Here is a 13,335-nt window from a genome sequence, read left to right as displayed (position 1 = left end):
TAGGTCCTTTGCTTTGGAAACACTCTCCTGTTGCTTTAAACAGTTAACAGCTTCTCATGGCCTATTTCAGAGGGTTTGCAAAGAACTTGAAGATCTTGGTCAGATTTTCTCTGCTTAGCTTACTGTCATGTACAATTCCAATGAAAACCCTCTCGGGATCCCTGCCCTCCATGTGATTTGTATCTGTAATGCCTTTTGGGTTCTTGATCAGGATGAAATTAGTTTGCTCTTCATCTACATCTTTAATTTTTCTCCTGGTTAGCAGCAAGGTTTTCTCAATGCCCAGATGGTGGCCCAGCGAAGCAGAGAGCTGATTAGTCACCACATCAGACAGCACCGGATGGCAATGATGATGCAGCAGCAGCAGCAGCAGCAGCAGCAGCAGCAGACGCAGACCTTCAGCCCTCCTCCTAATGTGACTGCTTCAGCTGGCATGGATGGTGCTTTGGCTGGGACCTCCATGCCACAAGCTCCTCCACAACAGTTTTCATACCCACCAAATTATGGTAAATTCTGCAGAAGAAAACTTGTCTTCCTTAAAGGAACATTGTAGATTGCCTGAACATGGTTCAGAGTATTCAAACAAACAAAAAACTAAACCAATACTTTTCACCATTGGTTTTAGGCAGATTGTTACCAGTTTACTTGACATATTTTCACTACATATCTTTTCTTCCCTCAGCTTAAGTTTTGAGGAAAAGGTATAAAATTGTTTCCTTTGTACCCTTAGGGAATAAAATTAGTTCCGTACTGCCAAAGGCTTAGCTTTTAGTAAGACCTGTCAGAGGTATAAACTGTTATTAAATTCTGCCTGCTGACAGTAAATGAGTACTTTTTGAACATTATTTACTTCTTATCAACCTTTGGGTATAGGGAGGCTCAGTTGTCTGGAAGTGGGAGCTGTTGGGGGAATGAGAAAATTTTTGGAAAAGACTATTGATGTTCACCTAATAGGAAAAGTATACTCTTGTATATCTACCTATTTCAAGCAGTAAATTGTCTCTCTACATATGTAAGTATATTCAGTAATATTAAATGTTTAGAAAGGAAAGCAAACTAATTTTTTTTTAAGAATGTGACTAGTATGTTACTTATAGCTCTTGTGAGACTCGAGTGTCTGCACAATGTAGGGATAGATGAGCTGTAGCATAGCCCCTCATCTCTTCTAACTTTGCCCACACTGTTCTTTAGAGAAATTAGTGCAGTAATCTTATGGATTAACATTTGAATAATTGTTTGCCTTTTTTTAAAAAAAGACCCTACAAGCCAAACCAGTAATTTGTTTTATTTTTCTTTAAAAGGAATGAGCCAACAATCAGATCCTGCCTTCAGCAGAGTAGCTAGTCCTCCCAGTGCAATGATGTCATCAAGAATTGGTGCCTCCCAGAACCCCATGATGCAGCATCCTCAGACTACACCAATGTATCAGTCCCCAGAAATGAAGGGCTGGCCATCAGGAACCTTGTCCAGGAACAGGTAAACACCATATTTGGATGTGTAGTAGTGAACTTCCCATACACTCAGCTACCATTGGTTTTATTAAGTTGTGTTTCATCAGTAATATTAGGTGACTTTAAAAATCTTTCACACTTAGGCTCTGAGTCTCAGTAAAATACTCTCTTTGTATTTTTCACTTAAGGGTATTTGCCCTGGTAAAGCTTTAAATGTGAAACCTTGGGTTTTTAACCTCAGAGAATGCTGTAATGATGTGTTTGGACCTATTTTCTGTATCTGTTTTGAAAGCAAATGTGGTTAATAGACATGGTAAATAAATTAATGCTCTTCTGGAGGTGAAGATTTAGCAGGTTTTCTGGGTATCTGTCTTTAAATGTTCTCTTTGTAAGTGCAGAGATAGTGGGCCTTCCTTGCATTCTCTTTTCTGTGTAATGTTTGCAACTAAATAAAAGGACATAGAAGGTAATGGTTCTTTTTGCTTTTCAGTTCATTTCCACAGCAGCAGTTTCCCCCCCAGGGTAGCCCTGCTCCCTACAGTGTGATGCACATGAATGGTAACAGTGGCCACATTGGACAAATGAACATGAATTCTATGCCCATGTCTGGGATGCCCATGGGTCCTGATCAGGTACAGAATTCTTAATCCTTTTTCTTTAATCACTCTCTGGTGTTGTTAACTTGTTTTAAAATGCTGCTAGAGGCATCTGTCCAGTGGCGTCTTGGCTCTGCCCCTAATTAGTTTGTGACTGTGGGTCAGTCACTTCCACCCTTTGGTCATTATTTTTCCTTGTAACATAAAAGAGTTGTACTTGGTGTCTTTGGAACCTGCCTACTCTTAGGGCCTATCTTAGGTCAATTCCACCTTCAAACATCTGTGCCAAGGGCCCTCCTGTTTTTGATAATCTATTCTTCTACTTTGCATATGGTGATGATTTGTATTAGAGGGCATTTTTTTTTTTTTGCTAGGCTTCTATTTATTGATTTGAACCAATGAACTGAATTTAGTAAAAGCAAAGAATCACATGTGGACAAATTGAACATAAATGGACATATTACTATTTACAAGTAAAAAAGATGGGTTTTTGAATTTTGCAAAATAGATGTTTTAACTCCTTTTCCCTGTGGTTATTTGCAGAAATATTGCTGACACATGAAGTCCAGAACCTCCCGCTGAAAATCACTGTACAAAAGTCTCTGCACTAGTATTTTCAGGAGGTAAAATAAGGGGTTACACATTGTTTGTTAGTGACATCTCACGGAAAGGACCTACTTCCCCCAAATCTTCATTAAGGTATTCCAAGTAACTTCATTTGAACAGATCTGGGTCATGAGCTAAAATATTGTCTACCTGTTTTTCTGTATATTGTGGTATATTAAGCAATGGACATAAATATTTTTGGCGTTCTGCCTCTAGAGATGTGAATCTGGCAATGGCATTTTAGTAAATATGGTAGACTCCCTGTGTGTTATTATTTCTTTCTGCCTTGCTATCCAAAGCCCTTTAAATGTAGGCAGGCCAAAGAAAGTGGAGAAGTTGTGGGATAGAAAAGTCTGGTTTCTCTAGTAGCAATGTCTGACACAGAATGTAGTTCCCAGCCTTGAGGCCTTTTTTCATTGGTGAACAGTTCTCTCTTAACCTCTTATCCACAGTTAATCAGAATGCTTGAGGTCATGTCCTCAACTTGATAAGGGTTTTGGACTCCCCACCACCATTGATGGTTATGCCCTCTAATTCTTTTAGGATTACCACTAGCATCTAATATTCCACATTATGACTGATGACAAATGGCTTTGCAGAAAGGAAAATGGAAATTACAGTATTTAATTGCAATAGTGGCTAATATTTACATGCTAATGTGCAGCCGAATGCACTTTATCTAGAAAGTAATGGATTAATGCAATATTTTTGAGGTCTTATGGCGAGCTCTCATGTTCTCCGTCCGAGCTAATCCACCGGGCAGGAACTGTAAACTCACTCGAAAGGACTGGATAATGTCACACTTTGCCTATATGGTAGAGCAATAATCCTTTTTGAAAATCAATTTCAGAAAACCCAAGGCCGGGTACTGCAGTCTGAATCAGAAATTTGCGGTCTGTTTCTGTGAATAGGTTTTTGTAAATACAATCATTAAGATATTGTATTATGTGTACATATATATGACTTTTGTAGGTCACAAGAACTCATTTTTGCAGAGTTTGTGAAGCTAAATATTTAACAGTGTTGATTTCTGTAAGCTCAGCATAGTGAGGTAAAAAATAGAAGACATTTTTAATTTAATGACCTGGGAGGGGTTGGGGTGGGGCATGGTGGCAGCCTTTAGCTTCCCTTCTCCTTTGGTCTTGGACACCTCATTCATTTCCATCTTTAAAAAAAAAAATAGCTTTCTAAAATGACGATTTGTTTAGGGTTAGGCAGTTGTAATTGTTTTCTCCACCTGAACTAAGCACTTTGTTAATTTTTTTTTGGTGGGGGGAGGGTATTACTTTAGTTTTTAAAAATATAGTGTGATCCGACAAGAAAAAGAGCTCTCTGCCTTTTTCAGCTCTCCATGAATTGTATGACAGCAATTCAGGATATTTTTTTTTTTTAAACTTAAACACGTTGCCTTTTTAGTCAGGGAGTGGATGAATGACATAGGTTTTGTCATTGCTTTGAACTGATGTAAACAGCAGCCTGTTCGTTACTAGGAGTTTGTGTTAATTTTCAATGTTGTCTTAGCCTTTTTTGTTAACACCACAGCTAGGATTATTATTTTCTTTATGCCCCTGTGAACAAAGCTGGCTTTTTTCTGGTCAGCTCTAACCCTTTAGTGAATTACAACTTTGGTTTCTAATGTCAACTCTTGATTATCCATGTATCAGATATGACAACTGCCCACTGGGTCTTGTTTTTGTCTATAGATACCAGCTCCAGTTGGTAGTCAGTGGAAGGGAAGGAAAGATACAACTTAAAACCATTTTATGCAGGTCACTTGTTATTTTAGTCCTAAATTTCAAACTTGAGTTTTGGCATTGTCAGTGGGTTTGTTATAATATTTCTGACATTCTTGTTTGCCATATTTACATGGGAGTTGGCAATAAGTTAGTTTTCACCAAATTCCTGAAAGTAAGTCTCTAGTAGTGCAAACATGCATTTCCAAAGCTGTCATTAAAATGGGGATGGGAACAATTGGAATGCTAATATGTGTCTAAAATTCTTTTAGAAGCTCTGACTTAAAATTAGTGACAACCACCACTCTCTCCTAACGCTAATGTATGTGGGTGTAAGATGGAGATTATTTTAATGGATCTCTTTTCTTATTCCCTCTCCCCCCCGCCAAAAACATAACACCCCACTCTCCCACAAACTTGATCCATATCTGAAGACAGTAGATATATGAACTTTAGAGAACTGCACTTTCAAGACCATCAACTTGCCTCATTTAGAGAGCTATATTTATAGTAGGGGAAAGGGAAGAAGTATTTTTATAGCACCTGCTTTGAGCTGGGCACTGTGCTAAGCGCTTTTTACAAATATTATCTTGGATAGGTGCCATTATTATCCCAACTGTACAGATGAGAAAACCAAGGCAGATAGAGGTTAAATGACTTGCCCAGGGTCACAAAGCTAGTCTAAGGCTGGATTTGAACTCAGGTCTTCCTGATTTCAGACCCAGTGCTTTACCCCCTGTGCCCCCAGCTGCCTCTCTAGGGAAATCAAGTACTTTCTTACCACCCCTTAAGACATGTATTCTATTCTTGGGGTGTGTAAGTTTCCCTTGTTTGACTTACAACTTTGTCTTTAACAAAGAGAATGGTGCTCTTACCTTTTTTGTTCTAAACGCTGCACCCTCACCTCTTTGAGGTCTCTTCAGAACTGATTCCAAGGGTAGACTTACATGGTCAGGCACTGGAAGGAAGGCAGCTCTCTTCTCCCTACTTTTTATATTCAGTATGAAACCTGCCAGACTCTTCAAACATTTTATACTTGTTCGTTATGCTGGTGAAACCTGCAGATGTTGATGGCTTTGTACATCCTGCCCTTTTTACTTTTTTTGAAAAATTCTCTTGATATTTTTCTGACTCCCTCCTCTACTTTCCTGTGTCCTTTTTCTAAAATATAGTACCTGAAGGATGTACAAGAAATCCTAACATCATCTGATTTTAGAATGTTGGATATTACCAGTATTTACTTTTTGCTGAATCCAAAGATATATTTTTTTTTACAAAGCTCAAAATGTGATGTAAAAGAAATAAATGTTCCTTCCTTTAAAAAAAAAGAAATTGCATTGTTAATGATTTTCTCTTGACAATGCCATTTATGAATCATTTATCTGGACAGAAGGAAGTGTAGAATATAAACAGCACTGCTTAGTACGTCAGTGTTTAATATCTAAGAGATGGGTTGGGGTGGGATTTTTTTTCCCCCAATTTAGTTCCACAGAAAAAACACTTGTTAGGAAAATTCTTTGATTTGGGAAGTGAGGCCATTTGAATGCTAGCAGTGGCCACTTTAACCTGCTGCAGGGAAGTCACTTTTACTACCTGTCCATCTGGTCTCCTTTTAGCCACAGAAGCTGCACACGTGTGAGCTAGTTAAAAAATTTATAGCATCCCAGATATTTGTGTTGAACAGCAAGGGAGAGCTTTTTTTTCCCCCTGCTATAAGGCAAACCTTTTGAATGTTACATTTTGTAATGTGCAGGGGTGGTTTTTTTTCTTTTTTCTTTCTTTTTTTTTGGTTAATATGTGGAATTTTAAAGATGGTGGAAATGATACAGCAATCATAAAATTGTATGTAATTCTGAGAGCAATATTTAAAAATTCTCAGGAGAAGGCTTACAGTATTGAGAATGAATTAAATTTAAATGTAGTTTACATTAAGTATTGCTTGAAATATCTGTATCTTTCTTTACACTGCAAAAAATCCAAACCCCATGGGATGATTTATAAGATGGCTGGGTTGTAAGCTATGACTGCTTTTCTGATTGTTATTTTGGATGTTAATGTCAATGTAAATAAAGGTTTCTATTTAAAGCTGGACCCTGACAATTTTACTCAGCACTTTTCATCCAGTTGGCTTATTAAGTAACACATGGAATTCACACATCTGGTAAGAAGAAACCTTTTACTAAAAGGTGTGGTTGGTCTTTACATTCCCTTTTAGCTATGGCATTTAAGAACTCTAAAATGTAAGTAATGATAAATTTCTCTTCCTTCCATTCTTGTGTATAGCAATTAACTCATAAGAAAGCTAAGAAGGAGTATGACTGTAGATGCTAAGTCAGACATTTAAGAGATAGTATCTTTTAAATAGGAGTGGGATAGCGCCCTTACAGTCTCAGACTGGATTATGTTTTTCACTGTCTTTACAACCAAGGGAAAAGCTTTACAATTGTTCATTGAAACTCTGGCATCAAGAAATTTCAGAATAAAATTTCCCCATCAGAAAGTCCCTCCATGCTGCTTACTATATCTTCACAGAGTGTATGTATGATGAAATCCTCCTCCTTCCCTCCCAAAAAAAGTCCAAACAAACAAAACCAAAACACAAAGATCGCATCCCCCCCCCCCCCAATACAATGGTTTGGGTTTGTGAACAATACAATACTCACACTAAAAATGTTTCTGTACAAATAGGATTTCATTAAAACTCAGGACATACATTAACTGCATTTTCTTTGCAGTGCTTTGAAAAAGGTCAGTCCTGGAATTATGTGGTAACAAGGCAACATTTAAAGAAACGGTATCTGGGCATTCCACAATTTATTGACAAAAATCTTCACAACTTTAAGGAATTTCCTTTTGACTTGAACGTTATTGAATATTTATTTACACTGCCCATCTTGAAATTGGTAATTGATAAGTAATAGGTTGGCCATACATATATACAATGAGCTAAAACAGTTTCCTCAGAGGAAACAAGAAACACGGTGAATGTGTGTCCACTTCTTCCCAGTGCTCTTCAGTCTCTTGTGACATCTTTATACTGGTTGTTGTCTACTCAGTGCTTACACTGATGTTAAGCAAAAAGGAAAAAAAAGTCCATTTTTTTAGGTGCAGTGTTTCTGTTTCACTTGACTTGATAGAGCCTTCTTTCTCAACTGTTATTTTTTATGAAGTGTTTGAAATGGAGTTTCACTGTAGTTTAAAAAATTGTTGTGGATTTTGCCCTTGGGGGGGTTTCCAATGTTGGATACCGTATGACACTTCAGATTCTTTTTCCCTTCAGTGACTCAGTGTTAGTGGTGACTTCTTGGAATAAAAATGCTTTTTGTGCAGCTGGTGAGGTATATAGTCCAAAGCAAAAGCAGGTGTGCCAGTGGAGTTCTAAAAGGATCCCTGTTCTTTCTGGATGTCCTCTAGAATCCACTAGATCTCTTTATAGCATGTTAACAGTGGCATGTTCTACCTACCTCAGCCCCAAAGTTTCTCCGGTACAACAGTGGAAGTCTTACTGAAATCATACACAGTATCTGTAAAAAGTTTGGCTTTCTGGCCAGTGGACATCTTTCTTCTTTGAGAACCAGCTTTTGGAGCTTAGCCTTCCCATCCTTCCCATAGTTGTCCTCTGTTAAGGCCCCCCAAAAAAAAGTATCAGTATTAGGATGCTATAGTGTTTGCAGATGTTATGTTACTCTCCAAGTAACAAGTCTGGGTTTTCTTGACCTTGGGAAAGAGGGTGTTTGTTATGCACCAAAGAAAGATGGGGGCATTTCTTTATATATGCTCCTAAAATGATGATTTTATCAATATTACCAAATGGATATTTTTTTTTACTCTATCCTAACTTTTAGTCAATTAATACTTTTATAGTAACTACAGTCAGTTCTGCTATGATGTGTGTGTTCCCAAAAAGCACCTTAGTATTGCAAAATCATGCAATTAAAAACCATGTGGCTTATGGGGAAAATAGGGTTATAGGGCACAAGGTTCAAGAACTTTGTTGGTGGCACATTAAAAAAAGATTGGAATCTGATAAAAGTAGCAGAGTTTTATACATGTTAAATGGTTAAGGAATACTACAATAAATATAATATAATATAATAAATATAATACTACAATAAATAATGGCAGTGTCCACAGCACATGAGCTGCTACTACAGGGCGAACCAGCCCTCCTCAGCCCACAGCTCCTGCTGCACCATAAGACAGACAATCAATATGGTACACTGTACCTTAAAAAAAGACCTGAAGTTTGCTTGTGGAAGTGGGGGTTTGAAAGGTTGCAACTTGTGAGTTAGTTACTGTGAAGTGGTGCAGTTTTCTGCATTTTCTTGCTGTTTCTTTGTGGAAGAAACAGCATAAACAAACTCAAAATACAGAGAACCAAAATAGTTTCCTCAGAGGGAAAAGAAACATGGTGATAACTGCAGAGTTAGAGTCTAATATATATATGCATATAATATATAATAATATATATATATCCTAATGTATTGAGTTGGAACAAATTCATGCTTTTGAAACAAGCATTATAGCAGAACTATTTATCATGATGGTATTAAAATCAAGATGTTTAATTCCAATGTGTGTGCAGGCTCATCAATATGGATACTCACAACCTCATGCCTAGTCATCCTATGTGACTCTGGTCACGCTAAGAATGTTAAAGTCATTAGTGTTATTGTCCTGCCATTAATTTCCCATAGGATTCATTTAAATCCACTGTGTCATTTTAACATAGTAGATTCACATTAGAACTAAGCTGGGGAGGGAATCAACAAGCTTAAAGCTGTGCATATCATTATGGTTGGTAGGGTAGTAGACACTGCTATATCATATCTTTAGAGCCTCACACTAATGCTTCCTTTCATTTCATATTCAAATTCATTTTCCACAAGGGGAACAGGTGGTTACATATAATCCCCACTTTTAGGAAATACTGTGATCATACAAGGATCCCTGATTTCTTGGTACAACTTGGTAGGCTATCTTTAAAACATTCACCCTGAAGCCAGTAGTTTCTCTGAACTTGACTACACAGTTATTCTTTGGATCAAAGGAACCATGGCCAAACCATATCTGAAGCCTTCCAAAATGAATACAGGACCTGCCTGGGTTTGTACTCTGCTTGATATAGCTTTGGGGATCCAGGATTATTGCTTAAAAGCAATTTCTTTTCTTTTAAGAGGGGTGGGTTACGGAATGCTTCATTTCTTGTTTTGCATAAAATAGTTTTTAAGGGACCTGGGATGGAGCTATTGTGAGTAAATAAAATGAAAGATACATTCTTTCTCTTGTCATTTGAGGCCAAGACCAATATTACTGGAAGCTGAAAAATGGCATGAAAACAAGGAGGATTTGCAAAATGAAATAAATCAGAATTACTGTTGTATTTGTAAAATGGCTTCTCAACTCACAGTGACTTAGAAGGTCTCTTCATGTCGGGCCATTTTCGACGCTGAAACTGCCTAGGTTTTCAATAAGTTAAAAAAGAGGGAAAAAAAAGAGGGGAAAAAAAGAGTTAATCACCAAGAAGAAAAGAGCCCAAACCACCCCAAAAAGGAATAAAAAGTGACAACAAGAAGTGAATCATCCCAAATTTGGGGTTATGGCAGAGACATGCAAATCCTACAGAAGAAAGAAGAGATGATTAGATTATTTCAAAATGGAGTTGGGGGAACATAATAGGAAGAAAGAACTTTTTCATTTATTTAAAATTTACAGAAAAAGTAAAAATACCTGTACTGCTCATAGCTTCCCCCATCTTTAAGTCCTAAATGAGGGGAAAATAAAGAGGTTATCAATGGATAGCCTGGAAAGGTAAAGAAGGTTCACAGATGGGAAATAACCATCAAACTGCTGTCAAAGGATTTCTGTCTTCTACTTGTATTGGTAACTGGTGGCACTTGTATTTGCTGGTTCAGGTGACTATTTGGAAACCCATCCTCATATTTAGAGTTTACAAGGATTGTAGTGATAATCAAGGTCAAATCTCTCATGTTACAGAGGAGAATAAATATCACTGGGCAGGATTCTACACCATTGCCCCAACTGGCCAAATAACTAGCTTTAGACAGGGAGTCTACCAAAGAACTTCAGCAGGGTTCGGTACATCTTACTATTCCCAAATACGAGTAGAAATTTCCTATTGCAGCTGGATATCCATTTCCCTTGGTTCCAGGATTAGTAGTCTAGTTTTAAAAAATCTTGTAATTCTGATTGTAAGGTCATGCATTCAACTCATTTAGGGAGGCAATGGATTCTACCTAATTAGAATCATAAAACTCCCTGACAAATGCTTCCTTACTAGACCATCTTCAGAGAATATCCCAAGGACCAGATAATACTGCCTTTCTATTCTAATGCAGGTTTTAGAGAACAGACATTGCCTCAGACAGAGGTTTTATAACTTTATTTTAAGAGACTGCTACTACAATTTGAAAGTATGAACCTGATCGCTCAAATACATCATCACCTCAAGGGAGGTCTTAAGGTTCCCCGGATACTCTGTTTGTACAGCTGGAGACAAGCACAGGCAATTGGAATTGAGGAAGGAGATGAGGCAGGGTCCTTACCCAGGTCCACATTTCGAGTCCTGGGGTTGCACTGTTTGTACCCCTTGCAGCTCCGGAGCTCCATGAGCTGTACATGCAGTTGATTGAGAATATCTCGATCCAGTGTATTCACTGCATTAATCAGCTGGTGATTATAAGAAAAGTAAGTTGTTAGAAAAAAAATTTTTTAAGACTATCCAGCTCCATATTGTGGAAGCATTTTCTTTCATTATCTTGTGTCCACCCTTACTGACTTAAGTCGTTAATAAGTGTTCTGTAAATCTTTTATTGGCTGGCATTGTGGTATAAATGGAAATGGGTGCTGGGTTTGAATCGGGACTGTGCCAGTAGCTGTGTGACCACAGGGAAAAATGATACTTGCCCAACTCACTTTAAAAGGGTTATGGGGTATTAAAGGGGAAACAATTTGTGAATCTTAAAATAACTACAGCAACATGAACATTAGTGTTATTATTACATTATTCATTGCATCCACTTGACCAGGTTGGGTTCCAAGTACTAGCAGTTCACCTGTGAGCACTGTAGTTTAACTTTCCATCAGGCCTTTTAATATGTGGAAGCAACCTTTTGCACTTTTAAGTTTCTATTTTGGAAGACAGCTGTATGGACTCAGTGAACAGAGGGAGCATGGCAGATGGAGGGGGTGGGGAGGGCAAGGGAGAGAGAAAGAGCAAGCTGGCTTCAGAGTCAGGAAAGTTGGGTTCAGGTCCTCCCCTTTGACACTGCCTAATTGTGTGGTCTGGCCAAGTCGCTTAACCTCTCCGTGCCCTCAGACAACTGACCCTGATCTGCAGAGCCTGTCCTGGCGGATTTCCTACACCCGTGAACCCCAAACAAACAACTGACCGGAATTTCTGTCAAGTCAGAGGAGCATGGATCTCTTGCTGGTCATCTGGAGCTCAGAAGACATCCAACTCATTCCTCTCATTTGATAGTAGAGGAAATTGAGGCCCAGAGAGAAGTGACTTGGCGCACTCAGGTCACACATTTGCGAAGTTGGAATCAGACTCCCAGTTCTGAAGAACCTTAGAGGGTGTCTAGTCCAACTTGAATCTGTGGAATGTATCTGAAAAGTACTCCTTAAGCCTTGGTTTAAAGACTTCCTGGGAGGGAAACTCAGTCCCTTCCAAGGTAGCCCATTTCACTTCTGGAGATTGCTAATTGTTAGAAAATTTTTCATCACATCAAATCTAGAGTGGCTTTTGTAACTTCCATTCATTGTTCCTACCTAATTTTTCCCTGAGGTGCCAGGAAAGTGCCTTCCCTCTTCTGTGTGACACCCCCTCAAGCCCTTGGAGACTGTAGTTGTCATGTTTGCCCAGTATCCTCCAGGCTAAACTCCCCACCTCTCTCCTGGTCACTCACATATCTAGTAGGATATCTCCTACTGAGAGTAGTAGGCAATTCCACTTTTAGGTTACTCTAAAGGTTAGGAAACTTTTCCTTAGAGACCTCTGCCTCCTGATGAATACTGTTTACATGTGACATGGACTGGAAGCCCTTCACCAGCTTGTTTCCCCTTTCTTTGGACACACTACAGCTCATCAGTGACCTTTCTAATGTGTGGTGCTCAGAACTGAACATGTCATAGTTGTGATTGTACCAGAGTAGTTTACAGTGGGACTGTAGATTCCCTAGTCCTTCATGTTAATGAAGCCTAGGACACTCATGACGGAGATTGCAATATGCTAAAACTCTCAGACCTTTTCAGATGAACTGTGAACAGCCCTCCCAGACCTTTGAGTTCTATTTCTTCCCACTATCTACCTCCCAAGTTTGTGAAATTAATTTCCGAACCCAAGCCCAAGATAGTGATAAATATCATCTTATCAGAGTTGGCCTAATGTGCCAGCCTACCAAAGGTTTTTCGGTTCTGATTCAGTCTTTCTTGGAACTTTGAGCTTCTGATCTCTGAGCATATAGGAACACGGGGCTTCGGATTGCTAAGTATTCACTAGCCTAGATTCAGACTCACCACACTACTTCCCAGCCATCTTCATTCATTCCATGACACCAACTCTTACCTCTGAAAACAATAATAAAACCAACGCCACTCATCTTTGCTTCTTAGCTTTCTTCAAAGTGTCATTTCAAGTGCCACGTCCTATGAGAAACTTGCCCTGACCTCACCTAGTTGGAAGTATGTTCTCCCTCCTCAAATTGCATTTAGTTTGTCTGTTGAATGTCATATCCCCTGAGTAGAACATAAGGTATACCCCCCGCCAACCCCAGGCAAGGACTAGATACTTTGTTTCTATATTGCCAACATGCCGTGTATATTGTAGGTGCTTAATAAATGCTTGCTGAATTAATCCAGAAATTTAATAAACATTCAATTCATGCCTATTCAAGTCACTGATAAAAATGTTAAACTACACAGATG

General features: G+C 38.6%; 2 protein-coding genes across 7 annotated transcripts in view; one reads left to right on the top strand and one right to left on the bottom strand.

The window, feature by feature from the left end:
• NCOA3 (nuclear receptor coactivator 3) overlaps positions 1-5,015 on the top strand; it is a 188,490-nt gene extending 183,475 nt beyond the window's left edge. For 4 of the 5 annotated variants that reach the window (XM_027851386.1, XM_027851387.1, XM_027851388.1 and 1 more), the window contains 4 exons: positions 263-506; positions 1,302-1,476; positions 1,942-2,083; positions 2,591-5,015. In XM_027851386.1, the coding sequence (XP_027707187.1) occupies positions 263-506; positions 1,302-1,476; positions 1,942-2,083; positions 2,591-2,602 (573 nt within the window). In that variant the 3' untranslated portion in view covers positions 2,603-5,015. The remainder of the gene's footprint in view (positions 1-262; positions 507-1,301; positions 1,477-1,941; positions 2,084-2,590) is intronic. The other variant, XM_027851404.1, reaches the window with a different exon arrangement.
• A 2,044-nt stretch (positions 5,016-7,059) lies between these two features.
• SULF2 (sulfatase 2) overlaps positions 7,060-13,335 on the bottom strand; it is a 144,412-nt gene continuing 138,136 nt past the window's right edge. For both annotated transcript variants that reach the window (XM_027851385.1, XM_027851384.1), the window contains exons 18-21: positions 10,953-11,076; positions 10,117-10,150; positions 9,795-9,845; positions 7,060-8,005 (exon numbers count right to left, since the gene is read on the bottom strand). In XM_027851385.1, the coding sequence (XP_027707186.1) occupies positions 7,975-8,005; positions 9,795-9,845; positions 10,117-10,150; positions 10,953-11,076 (240 nt within the window). In that variant the 3' untranslated portion in view covers positions 7,060-7,974. The remainder of the gene's footprint in view (positions 8,006-9,794; positions 9,846-10,116; positions 10,151-10,952; positions 11,077-13,335) is intronic.

The sequence above is a fragment of the Vombatus ursinus genome, unplaced genomic scaffold (assembly GCF_900497805.2).
Source record: "Vombatus ursinus unplaced genomic scaffold, bare-nosed wombat genome assembly UNPS02000580.1, whole genome shotgun sequence".
In the NCBI taxonomy this organism is placed as follows: Eukaryota; Metazoa; Chordata; class Mammalia; order Diprotodontia; family Vombatidae; genus Vombatus; species Vombatus ursinus.
The sequence above is the reverse complement of the archived record's forward strand: the minus strand, read 5'-3'. Positions and strand labels throughout refer to the sequence as shown.